Source organism: Argentina silus (genome assembly GCF_951799395.1).
Source record: "Argentina silus genome assembly, chromosome: 5".
In the NCBI taxonomy this organism is placed as follows: Eukaryota; Metazoa; Chordata; class Actinopteri; order Argentiniformes; family Argentinidae; genus Argentina; species Argentina silus.
In genome coordinates this window covers 10,660,870-10,680,881 of record NC_139659.1, presented here as the reverse complement: position 1 = coordinate 10,680,881, position 20,012 = coordinate 10,660,870, and the positions used below count along the sequence as shown (strand labels likewise).

The window sequence follows — 20,012 nt, the reverse complement described above, 5'->3', positions numbered from 1 at the left end:
GTGGAGGCCAGTCAAAGTGCAACATTGATGCAAAATCCCTAAATCTCCAGTAGGACGAACATTGTGTTCTAAACCAACTCAGCTCAAGAACAGGACATCCTATGCTTGCTCCAAAGCCAACCCCTTCCCTCTACCTCCCCCCTCTCCTAGCCCTTCCTCTTGGCTCAGGGCCTGGCTTCTTTACCTTTCTCCATACAACTGTACCTCGGCACCATTTGCCTTAGAGAAAATATACATTCTGTACTTTTTATCAGAGCATTGTGGTACCTGGCACAACCACACAAACCTCCTCAAATAAATATGGGTTTCCATGCAGTGTCTCTACCTTTCTTTCTATCACTCTCTTCTCTCACACACGTAGTTATATCTCTCTCTCTCAATCACTCACTCTCTTCAGAACACGCACACGTGCACACGCAAACACACGTGCACGCACGCGCACACACGCATGCACGCGCGCACGCACACACACACACACACACACACACACACACACACACACACACACACACACACACACACACACACACACACACACACACACACACACACACACACACACACACACACACACACACACCATGCTTGGGAAACACGCAGGTGCTAAGATATAGAACATGTTTGATCAGAGTGGTACATTAGAAGGGTGCAAATAATGTGTACATCTCAGTGCCTGAAGTTTTTTGAGTGGTCACACACACACACACACGGACACAGGCACACACTCTCACACAGACACACACGGACACACACGGACAGACAAAGAGCTGTCCACATCTCCATATGTTTGCAGCATGTGGACCCTCCCACTGCTTGTCCATCAGCCACACAGCTCTGCTCTCCAGTGATGATGTCACAGTCCTAGGGGTGTGGCCTTCTTAGAAGATCTCAGGGCATTGGCTCCAGTCCTGCCCGTCTTTGGCCTCCCAGTAGCCACCCCTGTACACGTAAGTGCTCTCCCCTGTTGCGTCATCTGTCCTCCTCTCGAACCACAATGGCTGGTAGCCTTCAATATCCTGGCCTGAGGAGGCAGACACACACAAATACTGTTGTTCTCATTTTGCCATGCACTGTATCACAAAGTCACATTTTCAATCTATTGGAGACAATAGACACAACACATTCTTAATATACCCCCCCTCCTCCTTCTCCTCCTCCTCCTCCTCTCCTCCTCTCCCATGCCTTGCCCCTCACCTTCATCCAGAGCCTGGGTGGCCTGTGCTTCCCTCCTCCTCCTCTCCAGCCTCTGCCGTTCTTCCAGGCGCTGTTTGTGGGCGTTGGCCTCGTCCCACAGCCCCGCCTCCATCAGCCGTTGGTCGGGCCTCAGGCGGCTGTCAGTGGGGGCCACGCCCTCCTCCGGCTCGTTCAGGGTCAGGGCGAGGGAGGAGAAGAAGTGCATGTTCTCCGCATTCTCCCTGGGGAGCAGAGGAGAGAAGACACATCATGAGACAGAGGATGGACGGAGAGGGAAGAGAGAGAGCTGGAACGGGTTGAGAGGAGGGAGTAAAAAGTGAAAAGAATAAGGTAAGCGGAAGAATAGATAAATAGGAATGACACAGGTATTATCGTTTACACTTAAGTCATTTAGCAGACACTTTTATCCAAAGTGACTTAGAATAAGTACATTTGTCTTAGTAAGTGAATCAACTATACAACAGTCATTGTGAGTAAAACCTTTGATAAAAACAAGTGCCATCGGCAAAAACAAGTGCCATCTGTTTAGCATTGTCTGCTGACATAAGGCTGACATGATAATGTGCTGGGGGCCGGGCTTGTTCTTACGGGAGAGGGTATTTCTTCCACAGCAGTTTGGGTTGTAGGGTCTGGTAGACAGTCTTCTGCTTGCCCTCGGACCCTCCACACCCCCGGCTGCTGTCCACAATCTTGGCACTCTCCATCTTGTCGTCCCAGGTCCCTGACAGGATGTGGTGTGCTGTTCCCTCGCTGTCTACTACTACACCTGTTACCTGGAGAAACCAGAGGAGGGCGCACAGGAGCGGAGAGGAGCCGAGAGGAGAGGAGAGGAGAGGAGAGGAGAGGAGAGGAAAGGAAAGGAAAGGAAAGGAAAGGTCACCAGTCTGTCAGTCTTGAAATGGTCCAGTTTCTGTGGCCACTGACAAGGTGATGCTATGTGGAGAACACAAACCCCAAGGGGAACAGGATAGCTCTGCTAGCATAACAGGGCAGAAGGGAAGAAGCACTTACCTTGCGTGGGGCATCTCGGGAGAAGTAACTGTAAGGGGAGAACTTGAGATGGCAGGTGTCTTTTGTCCTGTGGTTGACTATTTCAATGTCCCCAGACTGCAGAGACGACAGAGACAGAAAGACTATTAATCTCAACATCGTCAGGGTAACCCTGTGGTGATGTTTTCATCTTGTGCATGTCCACTGCTGCATATATTGTATATGTCAAAGTCATTTGTATGGTTATTAATCATGCTTATGGGGAGGAGTCCAGGGAGTGTGAGGACAGCACACCAGCAGGGGTAGGGATGGAGACAGATGGGAGACAACAGATTGGGTTGTTTATTTGGCAAACACAGAGTTTGGATGAGTCATGCCACATAATGAAGGCAGGATAAGGAGCAAACTATGCAAACAAATTCTACAGTACACAAGCCCCAGACACAGACAAACAGCAGGACACACACACACACACACACACGCGCACACACACACACACGCATGCATGCACGCACGCATTAGAGAGAGCCACACCTGGTCAATCCATAGTTTGCCCACAATGATGTTGTGCACTGTGGAAGTGACCTTGCCCCACACATAGTGATTCCCACTGGAGTGGAACTGCAAGTGGATGCAGCCTAGAGTGAGGTGAGAAGGAGAGACAATAATCAGCGTCAGGAAAAACAAACCTGCTACCTGGCTACACCATACCTGGCTACACCATACCTGGCTACACCATACCTGTCTACACCATACCTGGCTACACCATACCTGTCTACACCATACCTGGCTACACCATACCTGTCTACACCATACCTGGCTACACCATACCTGTCTACACCATACCTGGCTACACCATACCTGGCTACACCATACCTGTCTACACCATACCTGTCTACACCATACCTGTCTACTCCATACCTGGCTACACCATACCTGTCTACACCATACCTGTCTACACCATACCTGTCTACACCATACCTGGCTACACCATACCTGTCTACACCATACCTGTCTACTCCATACCTGGCTACACCATACCTGTCTACTCCATACCTGGCTACACCATACCTGTCTACACCATACCTGGCTACACCATACCTGGCTACACCATACCTGGCTACACCATACCTGTCTACTCCATACCTGGCTACACCATACCTGTCTACACCATACCTGTCTACTCCATACCTGGCTACACCATACCTGGCTACACCATACCTGTCTACTCCATACCTGGCTACACCATACCTGTCTACACCATACCTGTCTACTCCATACCTGGCTACACCATACCTGTCTACACCATACCTGGCTACACCATACCTGGCTACACCATACCTGTCTACACCATACCTGTCTACTCCATACCTGGCTACACCATACCTGTCTACACCATACCTGTCTACTCCATACCTGGCTACACCATACCTGTCTACACCATACCTGTCTACTCCATACCTGGCTACACCATACCTGTCTACACCATACCTGTCTACACCATACCTGGCTACACCATACAAGGTCCCTTGAATGACACAATACGTACTCCAAAATGACTCATCTAAATGCTCACATTTCTCTGCTAATGATGGATTTCATATAGCCATATGTTATGGTCCTGCTTTCATCAGTGTCATCAATGGTCAGTGCATACTGGAATGGTCCATGTGCTGGGCAGGCTGGGCTCACCTAATGGCATGACTGAGATGTACTTCCCACGGAACTTGCTGTCGATGGTGATCTCCTGCCACAGGGTCCAGCCTCGCTGTGATGTCACATGGTGGGCAGCGGCCGGGGGGTGGTGACTGACCTGGGGAAGGATCAACAGCAGTTTGTGACTGACCTGGGGAAGCATCAACAGCAGTTTGTGATTACATGCTAGATTTAGTCACTCTGTTTATACTGTATGTAAACAGCATTTGTGCGACGTAACTTTGAGTTGTACTCTCATTGTATTTTATTCTGTTATATTGAATGAATGAAAACTTGTTTGCCCCCAAGGGAAATGTGTCTTGCACACAAGAGCATAACATTAAACAAAGATGTATTAACACTCAAATACAGTAGACATCATCATCACAACCTCATTCTATGTTAGTCTGTGTTTGTCTGTGTGTTTGTCTGTGTATGTGTGTGTGTGCGTGTGTGTGTTTCGAGTGTGTGTGTGTGCATGTGTGTACATGTGTCTGTGTGCCTGTGTGCGTTTGGGTGTGTGGTACTGGATGTCTAACCTGCTCACAGATGGAGCGGTAGCCGCTTTCGTCCAGGCGGTCCAGCTCGTAGGTCTCTCCCAGCAGGGGGTTGAAGGGCTTGGCAGTGCGGTGGACAGTGGTGGAGTAGGAGGACACAGAGAAGGCCGCCACCAGGCACATCTGCTCCTGGGACGAGTCGCAGCGCGCAGCCCGGTCCAGCAGCTCACTGTACTCCAGATCCTCAGTCAGACGCTGCAGCATTGACAGCGGCTCATTGAAGTTTACCTACAGTCAGACACACACACACACACACATCTTAAAGTTTGAGCTGTGAGGACCGTTGCATGTAATACACACACACACACACACACACACACACACACACACACACACACACACACACACACACACACTCGTAAACATAGAAATAGCATGAACAGTATGAACAGTGGAAGATTTGTCCTCACAGGCATGGGTATTTTGGACAGCTCTTTGCCGATGCAGTTTTTCATGATGCTCCACAGGTTAAGGGAGTAGTTGGGCTTGTCCGGGATGCGACTGCGCCTAGTCCTGCGTAGCTGCAGATGATTGGAGCCAGAGGAGTCCTGAAGAACAGACACACCCAGCAGGGTTGCTGAAGTTAACTACAGTAGCTCTGAATAAACAACCTCAGGGGAGTTGTTGACATGGCTAAGGTGAGCTGAGACACCCTCGGATGGCACTGTATTGTGTATATCAGTGGAGGCTGGTGGAGGTAGAAATCAGAGGACCGGCTCATTGTAATGCATGGAACGGAATGAGGGATACCATCAGTCCTCCGATTTCTACCTCCTCTGGTGTATGTCCAGGTGCAGTAGGCCAAGGTAAGATGACTCACATTCTCATCATGGCTCCAGTCACAGGGTAAGCCTCCACTCATTATACTCTGATTGCTTCCTGAGCGTCTGATAGAAAAACAAAACAATTATACACAACAACAAAAAAACATGTTATATCCCATTTATGAATCGCATGTTCTGTACTTGTCTGTACAGTTAGGGAGCTTGACTCACTTGTGCTGGGTGTGGTCAGTGGCAGTCACTGTGATGAAGGCAGGGGACTCCTCCATGGCGTCAAAGAACTCTGCGTCCTCATTCTCATCGCTGGCGTCCCCCTCCTGAGTCCTCTCACCCCCCTCAGCTGGAGACACACACATTTAGAGGTTCAGTTCAGTTCAGTGTGTGTGTGTGTGTGTGTGTGTGTGTGTGTGTGTGTGTGTGTGTGTGTGTGTGTGTGTGTGTTTTACTACTGCTGCAACAGACAATCCTCTAAGACACAGGGACCAGCAGTGCCAGGAATGACCACAGGAGGGCCATACCAGGCCCCACACTGTACCACAGTACACAGCAGAGTACAGTAACACCAGGAGGTGAAGAGTGGAATCCTGGTTAAATCAGTACTTCAATTCAAATGTGACTTGGGAAATTGGATATCTCTAATGTGGTCATGTTTGTGAGTGGCATAAGAAATATGCAATATGCCCCTTTGTTTTTTTAATCTGTCAGAAATCCTTGATGTATATTGTATTGTGTGTCTAACCGTTAAGTGAGTGTGTGTCTGGTATGTGTATTGGTCCCTGACCTGTGTGTGCGTGTGTGTCTGTGTGTGTCTGTGTGTGTGTGTGTGTGTGTGTGTGTGTGTGTGTGTGTGTGTGTGTGTCCGTCCCTGACCCTGTGTGTGTGTGTGTGTGTGTGTGTGTGTGTGTGTGTGTGTGTGTGTGTGTGTGTGTGTGTGTTTATTTGTGTTCATGTATGTGTGTGTGCTTGTATGCGCCTCTAACCTGTGTGTGTGCTGGGGGCCTCTTTCCAGGCCCTCTCCAGGCTGTTGTGCTGCTTGGCTAGCTGCTCGATGGTCTCCTCCAGGTGGTGGCGCTGTTCTCTCTCATACTGCAGGGCCCTCTGCCACCTCCGGCTGTGTGTCTCTGCTACGTCCAGGAAGTCCCGGCATGCCTGTCACAGAGGGGCCAGCCAGCCAGGTGAAAACACATCAATAGACCAACAGAGCACATTAGTTACCTTACACAGTCAAACAGTGTATAATAACCAATCGTATTGATCATAGCATTACACTGCTTATTGTTGTATTGAGTAGGTATTAGGGTGGTTCGCTGTGGTCACAGTGAAGGATTGATTGATGAAAGCAGCCAACGTAACTCCAGTTACACCAGGAGGTGAAGAGTGCGACCCTGTTTAAATCAGTACTTCCTCATCAGTTGCATTATCAAAAGTGACTTGGGATATTGGATAGCAAATCGCTAGCGCTCACATTGATCATAGCATTGGAGGTGATGCGGAAGAGCGTGGCGCGCTCGTTGACGGTCTTGAGTTTGTCTGTGCCCTCGGTGGGGGCGCGCAGGTCCTCGAGCTCGCTGAGGGAGCGTTGCAGGGCAGCGCCGTGTTTGCCGATCAGCTCGTTGCAGGTGCTCAGGTCATCCAGCTTACTGGCCAGGGTCTTGAGCGCCCCCTGGGTCAGAGCGCGGTCCTGCTGGGGCACGGGACCCTCGTCTCCTGAGTCATCTACGAGGGTCAAAGAAGCACCGGGAGTTAGATTGACTCAACTGTGATTACTTTTTTTTTGTTTTTTTGGTTATTTTTTGGAGTGGGACAGTCCCACTCACATATTTGGAGTGGGAGGGTATGTCAGCAGGGCATGGTCTGGATTTGAACCCATCAACTATGATTACTTATAGGGTGAGATTGTTAAAGCAGGAGATTGATTAAGACTGTTGATGGGATTATGATTGATATGAGGGGGGGAATTTTTTTAGATTACCATGATTCTTACATCTGTCATTAAACGGGAAGGAAAAGAAGCGGTGTCGGCTATTATTCTCTATAAATATTGACCAATAATTAGGTATGTAATACAAATGATATACTGTATGTAATACATACAATCATACTGCCCTCAGTCACGTGTTAATTACAGCATGTTACAAGAAGGCGAGGCAGAGACACTGCAAACACTTATGATTGATAGGATATGACAGAAAAATAATCTCTAGCGGTCTGAGAAACTAGAAAGCAGAGGGAGAGATATTACAGTATGTGAAGTTATGCATGGTCATAGACTGAGGGAGTGTGAGAGTGGGGGATGAAGTGAAAGAGAGAGAGAGAGATAATAACTCAACATACATTCTGACAATGCCGCCCCCCCCCCATACATACCACCCCCCACCCCCTTCCACCAGTCGATGGCTGTGAATGAACATGGTTGCCCTGGAAACACAAGCCCACGCAATTGGGAGGCTGGGTTATTTTTAGCCGCGGTGGGAGAAAAAGGATGACGCACTTCACTTTCACTCCCTTCCCGGGTGAGCGTGAGCATGGTCGTCAGTCAAAGGCAGCTGAGAGAGACAGATAGGAAATAAAAAGGCAAACACCAGGGGAGACATATTCCACCTCGGGAGTGATAATCATTACATGGTCCCTGGAGTGCCTGGAGAGAGGGACACACAGAGAGGAGAGGAGAGGAGAGGAGAGGAGAGGAGAAGAGCCGTCCGCTCACACAACCGCTCAGTGAGAGAGCAGGGTAGCAGAAACACACACCTGAGTGTTGTGGTCTAAAGCTGAGCCTGCCATCTGGATCTCAGGCACACCACCACCTGCGCTCTAGTCACCTGGAGCCTTTCATTCTGGAATATTGACACCTTGGCTGCTAACCGTGAATCATACAAAATAAAGATTTAAAAACAAATATATAATAAAATAAATATAGGCATATAGGGAGGTTTATTACTGCAGCACTGGGTAAACACTGTTGCTGTGTGACTCCACGGGGGTCCAAACTAAATGTCACCACAAACCAGCTATCATAAATTCTCAACATCAGATTCTCGGGTCCAGGCTACATATGAAGATAGGCTGAAATCACCCAAGCAGGTTCACTGAATCTAGGCCAGCCTTGGGAGCACAAGAGCACTGTGAAAGACTCCCCTGCCGTATTACAGGGAAAAACAATCAGGGGAAACTGGATTAGTGAGGTCCCAGGAGGAGAAGATTAAAAGGAGAGATTGAAAACTCCTTCAAGCTTTTGCAATGGTTTAATGACCCATATACAGCAGAGAGAGAGAGAGAGAGAGATCTTTCATACCCAGACACCGGCTCAGACAGCGGGTACCGTACCCTGACACCAGGTAGGGATGGAACTACCTCCAGTAGATGATGTCCACATGGAGGGACATCATCGCTCCAAAGTGACATACAAACACATTACAGGAGGTATATGGAGCGGTGAGTGACATCTGCAGGTGAAGGAGAAGGGGTGAGTTATCCATCATGTTGAGTAGGTGTCAGAAGGAAATCACGTCAGAGGAAAATGGATTGATGTGCGTGCCCCTTCTTGGCCTTGACCCTGAGACATGAGAATGACCAGTGGAGGCTGGTGGAGGTAGACATCCGAGGACGCGGCCATTGTAATGCATGGAACGGAATTAGTATGTTTGATACCATTCCTGATTCCGTTCCATGCATTACAATGAGCCTGTCTTCTGATTTCTACCTCTACCAGCCTCCCCTGCGAATGACTCATCTGTGACTTACACAACCGTGCCTACAGGTGATGGAGAGGGCATTAAGGTAGAACGCCAGAAAGGGACACCAGGAAAACAAAGTCAGGAAATATAAAACATTGTGCAAGGTGCTAGGATACAATAAGTCACTGACTGAAAGTGATGTTGGCTCGCTTCATGACTACAATACACTTCAGCCAATCAGCGTGGCCAGCTATTATCACCAATAATCTCATTAACAAATCCTTTTGTTACAATCATCAGTAATCTGATCACACACACACAAGCACAGACACACACACACACACACACACACACACACACACACACACACACACACACACAAACACACAAACACACACACACACACACACACGAGAGAGAAGAGGCTGCTGGCTAAATCTAGTTCTAAAGAGACGCACATCACACACGACACATTCATGCACATTCATACATAAATGAAAACACACACACACACACACACACACACACACACACACACACACACACACACACACACACACACACACAGTGTAATAGCCTACAATAAATCAGTAAAGCTCCTCAAGCTGGAAGGGACTGTACAATACTAGCCACTATTTAAGAAAAAGAGCTCCTTAAAGATGATGAAGCAAGGAATGGTGCTATTACTCCAAAACCAAGGAATTGGAGCAAAGTCCATTAGTTTACTTAATTAAACCCACATCTTTAGTGAGAAGAATGCAGTTACCACTCCCCTCTACTGTAAGTAGCAGCCTTCCTGACCCATGGACAAGAGCAAGGAAACAAGCCATTATAAAACCATCCAAATGGGCTCACACCTTCAAATCCTGTTTAGTGACTTATCTTTAATCACTATGTGTTTGGCCAGGCTAGGCTACGGCCTGTCCTCTTCAGACTGAGACAAACAAACACACTCATAGATCAAAGTATCTTTTGGCTTCCAAAGCAGAAACAGGGGGCTTCACACTATACACTGTATGACACAAACCTTCCGGAAGGTGAGATCACTATAGGTACACACCCCTCTACCAATGAAGCTTCTGGCAGCATAGACAGTTCTTAACCCTCTCTGTTTACAACGTGTTTACAACCACCATCTGTCATATCCAGGTTAACTACACAAATAAATACAAATAGAGACTTCTGACAGAACATTGCCTTACAGAGAGGCCAGTACAAAAGATGCCAAATAACAAATAAGCAGGTAAACACATTTGTCCCATTGGCTCAGTTGCCTAGTGAAATAAGGGCCCCAATGAGGACAATTAGTACTAAGGTTTGTCTCTAACAATACTACTGTGAAATTTAGACATGAGCCTGCCTCACTGACTGTTAAAGTCATGACAAAGGAAAAACACCTTGTGGTACTGCACATGAGCACACACTCACTAACACATAGAGAAAACACACATATACAAACACACCCCTCCACTATATCTAACTGATCCTCCCTTCCTCAGTATAATTACAGGTAATAAATACTTACAGAGGCAAACTCTTTAAGGAGGCTGCACTCAATGCCTTTCTCTTCTCCTTACAGTGCAGACGGAGACAAAATTGTCTCAATGGAAACACTCCCTCTCTTTCTCTCTCCCCCCTACCTCTCTCTTCTTCACCCTCTCTTGCTTCCTCCCTCTCTTTCCCTCTCCCCCTCCCGATACTAGAGTGGGAGGAGGAGTTTAAATGCTGGAAGGTCACTTCATTCAGCTCTGGCTGTCGTCATACAGTGAGGAGAAGAAGGGAGCGGGAAGGAGAGACGGGGGAGGGAGGGGAGAGACAGAGAGAGAGTGGGGAGAGCGAGGAAGATCAGAGCAAGTGGATGAGAGAGGATGGAAATCAGATGAGGAGGTGTGAAAAGGACAATGAGATGGGGAGAGAGAGAGAGAGAGAGAGAGAGAGAAACAGGGTTGCCATTACAAGCCCTACCCAGTTGCACCATCCTTGGCAGTCACCCTCATTTCCACACGCCTACAAAGTGCAATTCAGAACCAGCAAATGTCTGGTGGGAACTGGTGGAGACATGGTTCAGTACTACACAGTTCAATGGAGCCTCGTGCTTCTCAAGGACACCACAACAGACAATGGGCACTTGCAGGTGTGCAAAGGCAATGCAGCAGCTTGTCAAAATTAGAATCAACCAATATATACACAGTAAAATAACTGTAAAGGTGATTAAGTATGAGGATATTCAAATTCTGAATTGTAGAGAAGGTAGAACACTTGTCCAGTGGAGCCAGCATTTATTGAACAAGGGCACCCTCTTGTGGTCCTTTGTCTGAAACACACCAGTAACCTTGGCATAAAAATACCTCCTGTGCACTGGTATGATTATTTGTGGTATCATTAACCTTGAAAAAGACGAAGAAAAAAACAGCATATAAAAAGCTGAAATAGAGACTAGATGTAATATTATTATATGCCAGCATATTGGTCCCCAACATCTTTTCATAATAGATGGTCCACTCCTATCAACAGATCACTGTGGTCCGGCCTCAATAACAAAACAGTGGTGTAAAAATTCCGACAGTTTGGTCCTGTTCTCTCATTTCTAAACATATCTGGCAGACTCTTTATCTGAAGCTATATGGAGCATCAGTCCTGTTAGTAACTTTCTCTCCACTCTTCCCATAACAATCCCATACACAATAACATGCCCCCCTTTCTGGCCCTCACCTGATTGGTGCATCATGTGAGTGGCATTGGCCTTTGCCTGCTGGAGAGCAGAGACCCAGCGATGACACTCGGCGTCTGAGGTAGCCTTCAGGTGGTAATTCCGCCCTCCACTGGTCAGCACAAGGTGGCAGGTGTCACCCACCTCAATGTGTGCCGTCGCCAGGGTGATGGTCCCACGACAAGTATGGGCCATCTCTGCTTGAGTCCTACAGTATAGACAGTCAGACACACACAGAGACACACACACACGCGCACACACACACACACATACAGGGGAGAAGAGGCTGCTAGCTAAATCTAGTTCTACAGAGACACATACAGTATGACACATCACACACGGCATGCATGCAAACAGTACATGCACAGTCATACATAAATGAACACACCCATACACACACACGCACACACGACAGACACACACACACACACAATACTTAATATTTCATAGAAGTACAATTGGCCTGTCTTCCGGTTTGTTTCACCATCATCAACTTATGCATAGCTGATGTGAGTGCTTATGTAAGTGTGTTTGTGTATGTGCGTGTTTGCACGGTTAGGGTCCTCTTTATTCTGTCCTTGTACTCCAGAGTACAGTTACATAAAGACACACTCTACAATGTAGAGTGGGGGGGAGAGAGTAGTGCTAATTCTACAAAGCACCAGTGTATAAAACCCATCCAGTTCTAAACAAACACACAGTGAACATGACAGCTCCTCCGTTAAGCTTTAAGTCCAATGTGCTCAAATAGTACACCCCCTAATGGAGCGTCGGGGGGAGGATGCAACTCTAGTATGGCTGCTCCTAGTGTGTCATTCTGAGCTACAGAGGAAATGGATGTGACTTGTATTTGCCACCAGCCTCATCAGTCATGTGCATTGCTGTGTTTCTCTCAGTGCCTGTGAGTGAATGATGTAACAGCAGAGATTGTCGGGAAAGGAAAGAGAGTCCAAGTGTGATGCATGCCATTGCTCACAGACACAGACAGACAGACAGACAGACAGACAGACAGACAGACAGACAGACACATAGACTGAAGAAGAGTCAGATGCAGTGTATGTGTGTGTGTGTGTGTGTGTTGTCAACTTTGTGCCCATTTTCATCGACTGTAAAACAATTCCAATTACCTTCCCTGAACTAAATGATTGCCTTTAACGTCAACACATGCTATAACAACACTGTCAACAACACATATGAAATGACAGTACAGGTTGATTAAATCATTCACTAGTAGGCAGTGCTAGCACATATCAGCTGTAGACCACAGCCAGAAATGTTAGCTAGCTTGCTAGCCCCCCATAGCAGTACCTGTAATATGACAGAAGGCCGTTGCTAAGGACAAACCATCGGCGTTGGTAGCCCTTCAAGTAGTTGGTCCATTTAAAGAGCCAGCCTTTGTAGGTGTCCGATCCAGGAGCGTGGCCCCCTGACAGAGTAGGGGAGGGCAAAGTCTTCACCAGTTCGCTCATTTGCCCCACTGTCAGCCGTACAATGGAGTCAGTGGATTCAACAGCTGTAGTAGCAGCTACCCTAGCTGGCTTGCTAGCTAAGCTACCGCTGCCTGGGGTATGATGATGTTGCTGCCTTGCACTTGCAGTCCCGATAATGGAACGGCGCCGCATCTGCCTCACCCATAAGTACCACCAACAAGGTAGCCCCACAAGTAGACGGAAAAATGCGGAGAGGGAGCTATGGAAAAGTGTAGTGCGCGTTTAGCTCTCCAAACAGACTCCCCTGAGTGATACCCAGCCGTGCCTTGCACTGTGATGGGGATGTTAGTGTACCAGGGCTAGGGGTGAAGTGTGACGTAGATAGAGCAGGGTTTATGTGTAAAGAAAAAAATATATATGATGAATTCTATTTATAAGACGTTATAACCTATGACTCGATTCAATGTACTGAGCCACATAATAACTCACGGTGTCTTGATTTTTCTGTAAAATTGAGAAGGATAGCGCATCCTTGAAAATGTAGTTGTGCGTCATTCCCCCCAACGACGCATGATGTCGCCAGAGGATAAGGACTGGACAGAACTGTGACCAAAGAATGTAAAACTGGGGAAACGATCTTAAATTTTGGTCATGGTCCCTTTATTCAATAACCATAATAAGGCCCTCTCAAAACGTATTAACCTCTTAAGCTTTAGGCCCTATTTGACTAATGTCCGCCTAAAAACCATACCCAAACTAAACTGCTTATAACATTAGAAATATGATGATCAGATGCAAAAGCAGGATGCCATTTGATAGGTAACACCTTGAAGTTTGTGTTGATATGCTCATATCATAGTTCAGAATAACATACTACACATAATAGATTAATAAAATAGAATAAAATATCAAATAAGTCATCTTCTACAGAACATTGTCAAGTCTATCACACTTGTTTAAACTTGTGAACCACACTTGTTTAATGTAACCATTCCATTACTGTATCCACATATTGTAGATTTCCATATAATAACGGTTAATTAGGGTTAGGGTTATATTTCTTTGCTGAAGGCAACAACTTCCCAAAAGGTTGAATATATCTCCAAAAGCAGGCAATGTGCTGTCACTGCTGCTATCTGCACAAACCATTGCCAATGATGTGGAGGTAGCTGACAATGAAGGCTTGGAATAAATTGATTTGGTCACATCCAAGCGGGCAACCACCTGCCCCCTCAATCCTATCCCCTCCCCCCTTCTCCAATCCATCTCCAAAGACCTCCTTCCGTTCCTTACCACCTTAATCAATTCCTCTCTATCCATAGGATCTGTCCCAGCTGCCTTCAAGACAGCCAGAGTCAAGCCTCTTCTCAAGAAACCAACTCTTGACCCGTCTGCTGTCCATAACTACAGACCGGTATCCCTTCTCTCCTTCTTATCTAAAACCCTTGAACGTGCTGTCTCTAACCAACTGTCTGGTGGACAGTTGGTTAGAGAGGAAGGTGGATTTGGGAGGTGGATTTGGCAGCATGACAGGCTGCGTGCTTGTGAAATCGCAATGATCTTTGCTACCGTTACCCAGTAGAGGTGTTTATAAATGCTGGTGACCAGTCAAGGATCATCTGATGGACTGTTAGGCATGTTCCATAACTCTGCATTCAAGAAATTGCACATATTTGGATGTACGTCTTATAGCATGATATAACAGAATAAAGGACAAACTGTTACTACATAAAAAGCCCCAGCTCAGGATGGGAAGAGCCTCTCACCTTGCTGTGATTTTCATATTTTTGGTTTCAAACATAAACTGGATATCAGGTGAGTCGACTAACATTATAATTGCGATTCATTGTGAGTTGGTCCACACAAGATAAAAATACATTGAATGTCTACAGTAATACAGTAAAAACGTTGTTGTGTCACAGTAAGTGTCATACTGTGCTGCGGGATCTATTTTAACCACTGTGTCAATGACCCTCAATGTGTCAACGACCCTCAATGCATTAATCTCTTACAGGACAGACATGTGAGGGACAATGTGGAGACAAACTGGAAACATGCTCTTGCCATCCTACATGCCTCTCTCTAGAGAACTGCTGTGGAGACTACAGACAATTTTGTGTGGAGGTCTCTCCCTATTCTGGAACAGTGTTCGGCGGAACAGACTTTGTTGTCCTCAATACAGCTTTTAACCAGAGTTCCCATATCATCTGTAGGTAGGATTTACATTATTATTTTTTTGACATTTAGCAGAAGCTTTTATCAAAAGTACATTTGTCAAAAGTAAGTGAATCATCTATACATCAGTCATCATTAAAAAAAAAAGAAATCTATGCTAGGACCAGGGGCCATTGGCTGTCGCAATGCTAGAAGGATCAATATTTACTGTCACCTCACAACATCACATGTTGCTGAGTTTCTGTATGCTATGCCGCGAACAGACATTCTGTGCTCTTGATCTGAAATGTAACCCATACAACTTTAGAGTTAATGTGTGCTCGTTGAACAATGTGGGGTTTATGTTTGAGATTGAGACATGAAACATTTTCCAGATAAGCTGTTTTTATTGTACTCTGATAACGGCAGGTTCAATGATGAAATCCAAACTGTGGGGTACGTGGACACAGATAGCAGAACCCACTGCATCTCACCTTTGCTGTATGAGACAGGACCTGTTCCTCTTCAGATCTCCACAGACAATGGCACCACATTCAACAGACATGGAACATGGCTATCAGGTACAGTGGGCTTGTACTTCAGTATAAGTGATCATGCACAGTAGCTATTCAGCACAACAACAGTCCAAACAGACACATCTCAATACACCTTCCTAAACCATTCCAGTTTGCTCTGAAATACACTAATATTCATGTGGTTTTATACAGTTCATCCAGGAAGGGTAGATCCGCGTTTCAAAGTAGCTTTGGGAAACTCAACACAATGGCAATACTACGGCACCCCGAATGTTGGAGGTTCCCTAAGCATGACGTGGAACATCTCCTTGGTTAGAGCGGAGATGGTCAACGTGGAGCTGTGGGGATACATGGAGCAAGGTGAGTCACGGTACACAGTCTGTCCAGTCTTAGAGCAAAATATGTTTTAGCTTGAGTCGAAAAAACATGAAACAATACTACTCAAGCTACAACATATTTTTGCTCTCAGTCTATGTAGACCTTGTTTCCAATGAGCACCCTTTTGATACTGTTTATTGTTATTTTTATACCTGTAAGTAGAGCAGCGCTGCCCAGTCTTATTTGCACTCTGACAAGTGTTGTCAGTGCATTCAAGTAGCAGGTGAGCGGCAGGTAGTGCTGTTGGCCAGCTCAGAGTATCAGTTCAAAAGTCTTATTCCATAGATTGATTTCTGTCGAATACTATCTTCTAGGGGAACCCTACTCAGCATCCCGGCAGGCTGAGTGGAAGTACCTCTACTCCCTGGCGAAGGACCTGCCCAATAGTGGCTCATTTAGCTTTATTCCCAAGCCAACACAGAAGCCTTTCTCAGACTGGGAGCTTGGATGTGTGCGAGTCAGTCCCAGCACTCAGCCAGATGGGATCTGGTAATGCATAGGAGTCAAGAAATTAGGAGTCACATGTAAACAGATAGAAAACACATCAGTTGCTTACAGTATATACACCATACTATACTTGGAGAACATAGACATGCCATAGGTATAGTACCTATTCTAGTAAACAAACTGATCAACTATGTCTGAATGGCCTAGGAACGTCCATGCAGTGTGGAGTGAGGACCATGCTCTGGCTTGGCATCTGGAGGACAAGTTCAGGCAGGACTCAGCAGCTTGGGCACTGGATAAGTGCTTGGCTTGGGACCAGCAGGAGAAGCGGCTGCCCAACTTCCTCAGTGAGATCATTGACTGTCCCTGCACTCTGGCCCAAGCCAGGGCAGACACCGGGAGGTTCCATGTAAGTGTGGGCAGTAACACCTGAGCTAATAGGGTTAGGGTTAATATGTGTGTGAGCGACCACAAGATACAGGGAAGCACAACATGCACATTTTATTTTACATAATCAATGGGGGATCACTTGGCTAAATATTGGTGCGCAAAGTTTTGCACACAGGAGTTTGCGTTTTATCTCTTCCCTCAGACAGATTATGGCTGTGATATAGAGAAGGGCAGTGTGTGCACCTACCACCCTGGCAGTGTTCACTGTGTGAGGGCCATACAAGCTAGGTGAGTCTCTGACAACTCACTCTCATCAGCTTTACGTCAGTGGGTCCTTTTTAAGTACTGTATGTAACCACTGCCATATTTATTGTTGACAGCCCCAAGTACGCAGCGGGGCAGCAGTGTTGCTACGACAGTACAGGGGCCCAGGTCTTGACAGCGGATTCTAACGGAGGGAGTAGCCCAGACAGAAGCCATGACTGGGGCTCACCCCCCTACAAAAAGCCCCCCAGGATCCCTGGGTTCTCCCACTGGGTATTTGACGTCCTCAGCTTCTACTATTGCTGCCTGTGGTCTGACAACTGTCAGTCCTACTTCACACACCGCCCCTCTAGCGACTGCAGGACCTACCAAGCACCAAAAGCAGGTCAATAGTATGGCTGTTTTAATTAAAGTCATCATGTAGGCCACTGCTGATAACCTCACTAAAGGCTCTAGGTGAGGTTGGTAATCTAAGTAGGTCTAGAGTGTTAATACAACTAGAGTTATTCCTTAATGTCTGCAAGGTCCATTTGTTTTTCTATTTTTAATAACATTTCAGTTCAAGTGTGCAATTTTCTAAGTGATGATTTAATTCCCTAGCCATGGTGTTTGGAGACCCCCATTTCATAACTTTTGATGGTATGAGCTACTCCTTCAATGGAAAGGGGGAGTACTCCCTTGTGATCTCAGACACCAAAGGACTGACAATCCAGGGAAGAACAGAGCCAGTACAACTGACAAATGGTGAGTTCTTAAGAACACTGAAGAATGAAAGAGACTTCCGTTGGCTTCGGTTGATTATTGATCCTATTACTATACAACGGATTGATGAAAACAAGCATTGTGATTAAATCACCTATTGATTAAATCACCTATTGTAATATTCCTACGCCACAGTAGATTTGTGTATCACGTTCCCTTGATAACATTTGTGGTTTTGGGAAGTACATTTCTCAGCGCAGGACAGAAATCCCCACAATCTATCACAAAATAAATACTTAAAGCATTGTTTTCGTCACAATTTTCTGATTTGTTGTGTAACTGTATAAACGCACTAATGCCCTCGTAGCTTTGATTTATCGTCAATATTGTCACTTGGTAGCGGTTTGCCTGTCGTGCCTAACAACTCCCACTACTAGTGACAATATTGTAATAAATCATGGCCTCGAGGGCATTATTGATTAATTTACTATTAACTATGAAACCTATTGATATAATAATCATTAAATCTGACAGGCACAACAGTAAGATCAACAAAGCTGTCAGCAGTTGCCATGAGAGAGAGGGTCTCTGATGTAATTGAAGTGCGACTTAGCGACAGACAGGACTACCTGGAGGTGCTTCAGAACCAGAAGTCCCTCTCCTTCTCTGAGCAGAGCTGGATGGATCTGACAGGTGAGCACACAGGGAGCACACAAGCTGCACCCAGATATATGCAAAAATGTGCCATTCTAAGTTGCCTATCAAACTTTCTCTCCCAGGTGTGTTTGTATTTTCGCCCATCCCTACAAATGTGACGGTAATGTTTCCCTCTGGAGCTGGGGTGGAACTGCGACTACGAGAGGGAACCATGACAACCACAGTGCTCCTCCCAGAGGAGTTCAAAGATTCCACACGTGGTCTGCTGGGAAAGATGAACGGTGACCCCAAGAATGACCTTACTACCAGTGATGGTCACATTTTAACTGATCAGAGCAATGCAGAGGAGCTGTTCAAATTTGGGGGAAGCTGTGAGTACATACAAAGTTATATATATAGTCTGTAGCTGTAGCAGACAGTGTTATTTATTCCCCATTCCTCAGTGGGCAAATACTTTTCTTATTGAGTAAAACATATTTGTTATTTGTATATATTCCAGGGGCTATCTTGAACGAGTCTTCTCTCTTCACATATGATTCAGAGCACTTGTTGAACACATATCTCCATGCTCCCAAACATGACGTCAGTTTTGTTCCAGTGTTTTCTGTCCCTGAGGACCCAGATGATCCTCTCATCAGTGCAGCCACTGAGCTGTGCTCTGGAGAGGGCTCTCTGTACTGTAGGTATGATAAACACTGATCAGAGATACAGGGATTACAATGTTTGCTGTTCATTGTTACCATGTACTCTTCAGTATAACGCTATTTCTAACTAAACAGGCACATTCCTATTCTGCAATAATAACATGTATTTGAATACATCAACATTTCAATCCATACTGTAGGTATGATACCCTGATGGCTCGCAGTCTGCAGATGGGCAATGCTACCAGAGTATCTTTTCAAAGCCACAGATCTACAGTAAAGCATCTGGAACCAGGTAGGCAACTCTCACAATATATACAAAACTAGGACATACACAACCATAATATCATTTGAATTTCAGTATTGTGACAATAATAATACCTAACATTTACTGAGATCAGGGGTTTGATTACCACATAGTTGTTTTCTAAGAATCCTTATTGCTGAACATAAAAAAGCCTATTTTTTCCTCTTAAGTGGTGTCCTGCGGCTGGCTTTCTCCGCCCAAAAATGGAAATAAGGAGGGCACCACATATCTCCAAGGGGCCACGGTGAAGCTGTCCTGCAATCCCGGCTATGTCCTGGAAGGGCCAGAGGAGCGAACATGCCAGGGCAGTGGCCAGTGGTCTGGTAAAAACACATACTGTGTGGATGGTATGAATCGACGCTAAAATCACACTGGCATTTTTCTTTTTAATCAAATCCCAAATTAAAATTATACTGAAAATCAGTGTGATTCTTTTTGCGACTATGGCCACATTTTCTTTCGTGAATGAGGTTCCTACTCTACAGGCAAGACTGGTCACTA

General features: G+C 46.1%; 2 protein-coding genes across 2 annotated transcripts; one reads left to right on the top strand and one right to left on the bottom strand.

The window, feature by feature from the left end:
- Positions 1 to 878: 878 nt before the first annotated feature.
- Positions 879 to 13,071, bottom strand: osbp2a (oxysterol binding protein 2a; the record flags this gene model as incomplete). The annotated part of the gene is made up of 14 exons (XM_083670562.1): positions 879 to 1,021; positions 1,195 to 1,415; positions 1,783 to 1,967; positions 2,206 to 2,301; positions 2,719 to 2,822; positions 3,877 to 3,997; positions 4,419 to 4,664; positions 4,847 to 4,984; positions 5,257 to 5,323; positions 5,432 to 5,558; positions 6,199 to 6,367; positions 6,684 to 6,934; positions 11,605 to 11,810; positions 12,911 to 13,071. 14 exons carry the CDS (start codon positions 13,069 to 13,071, stop codon positions 879 to 881), a joined length of 2,235 nt encoding a protein of 744 aa, XP_083526688.1.
- A 1,709-nt stretch (positions 13,072 to 14,780) lies between these two features.
- On the top strand, positions 14,781 to 19,875 carry LOC310804694 (sushi domain-containing protein 2-like; the record flags this gene model as incomplete). The annotated part of the gene is made up of 14 exons (XM_083670012.1): positions 14,781 to 14,847; positions 15,047 to 15,245; positions 15,616 to 15,767; positions 15,915 to 16,082; positions 16,415 to 16,589; positions 16,755 to 16,956; positions 17,140 to 17,225; positions 17,318 to 17,586; positions 17,802 to 17,945; positions 18,438 to 18,596; positions 18,683 to 18,931; positions 19,060 to 19,243; positions 19,405 to 19,499; positions 19,682 to 19,875. 14 exons carry the CDS (start codon positions 14,781 to 14,783, stop codon positions 19,873 to 19,875), a joined length of 2,343 nt encoding a protein of 780 aa, XP_083526138.1.
- Positions 19,876 to 20,012: the final 137 nt, after the last annotated feature.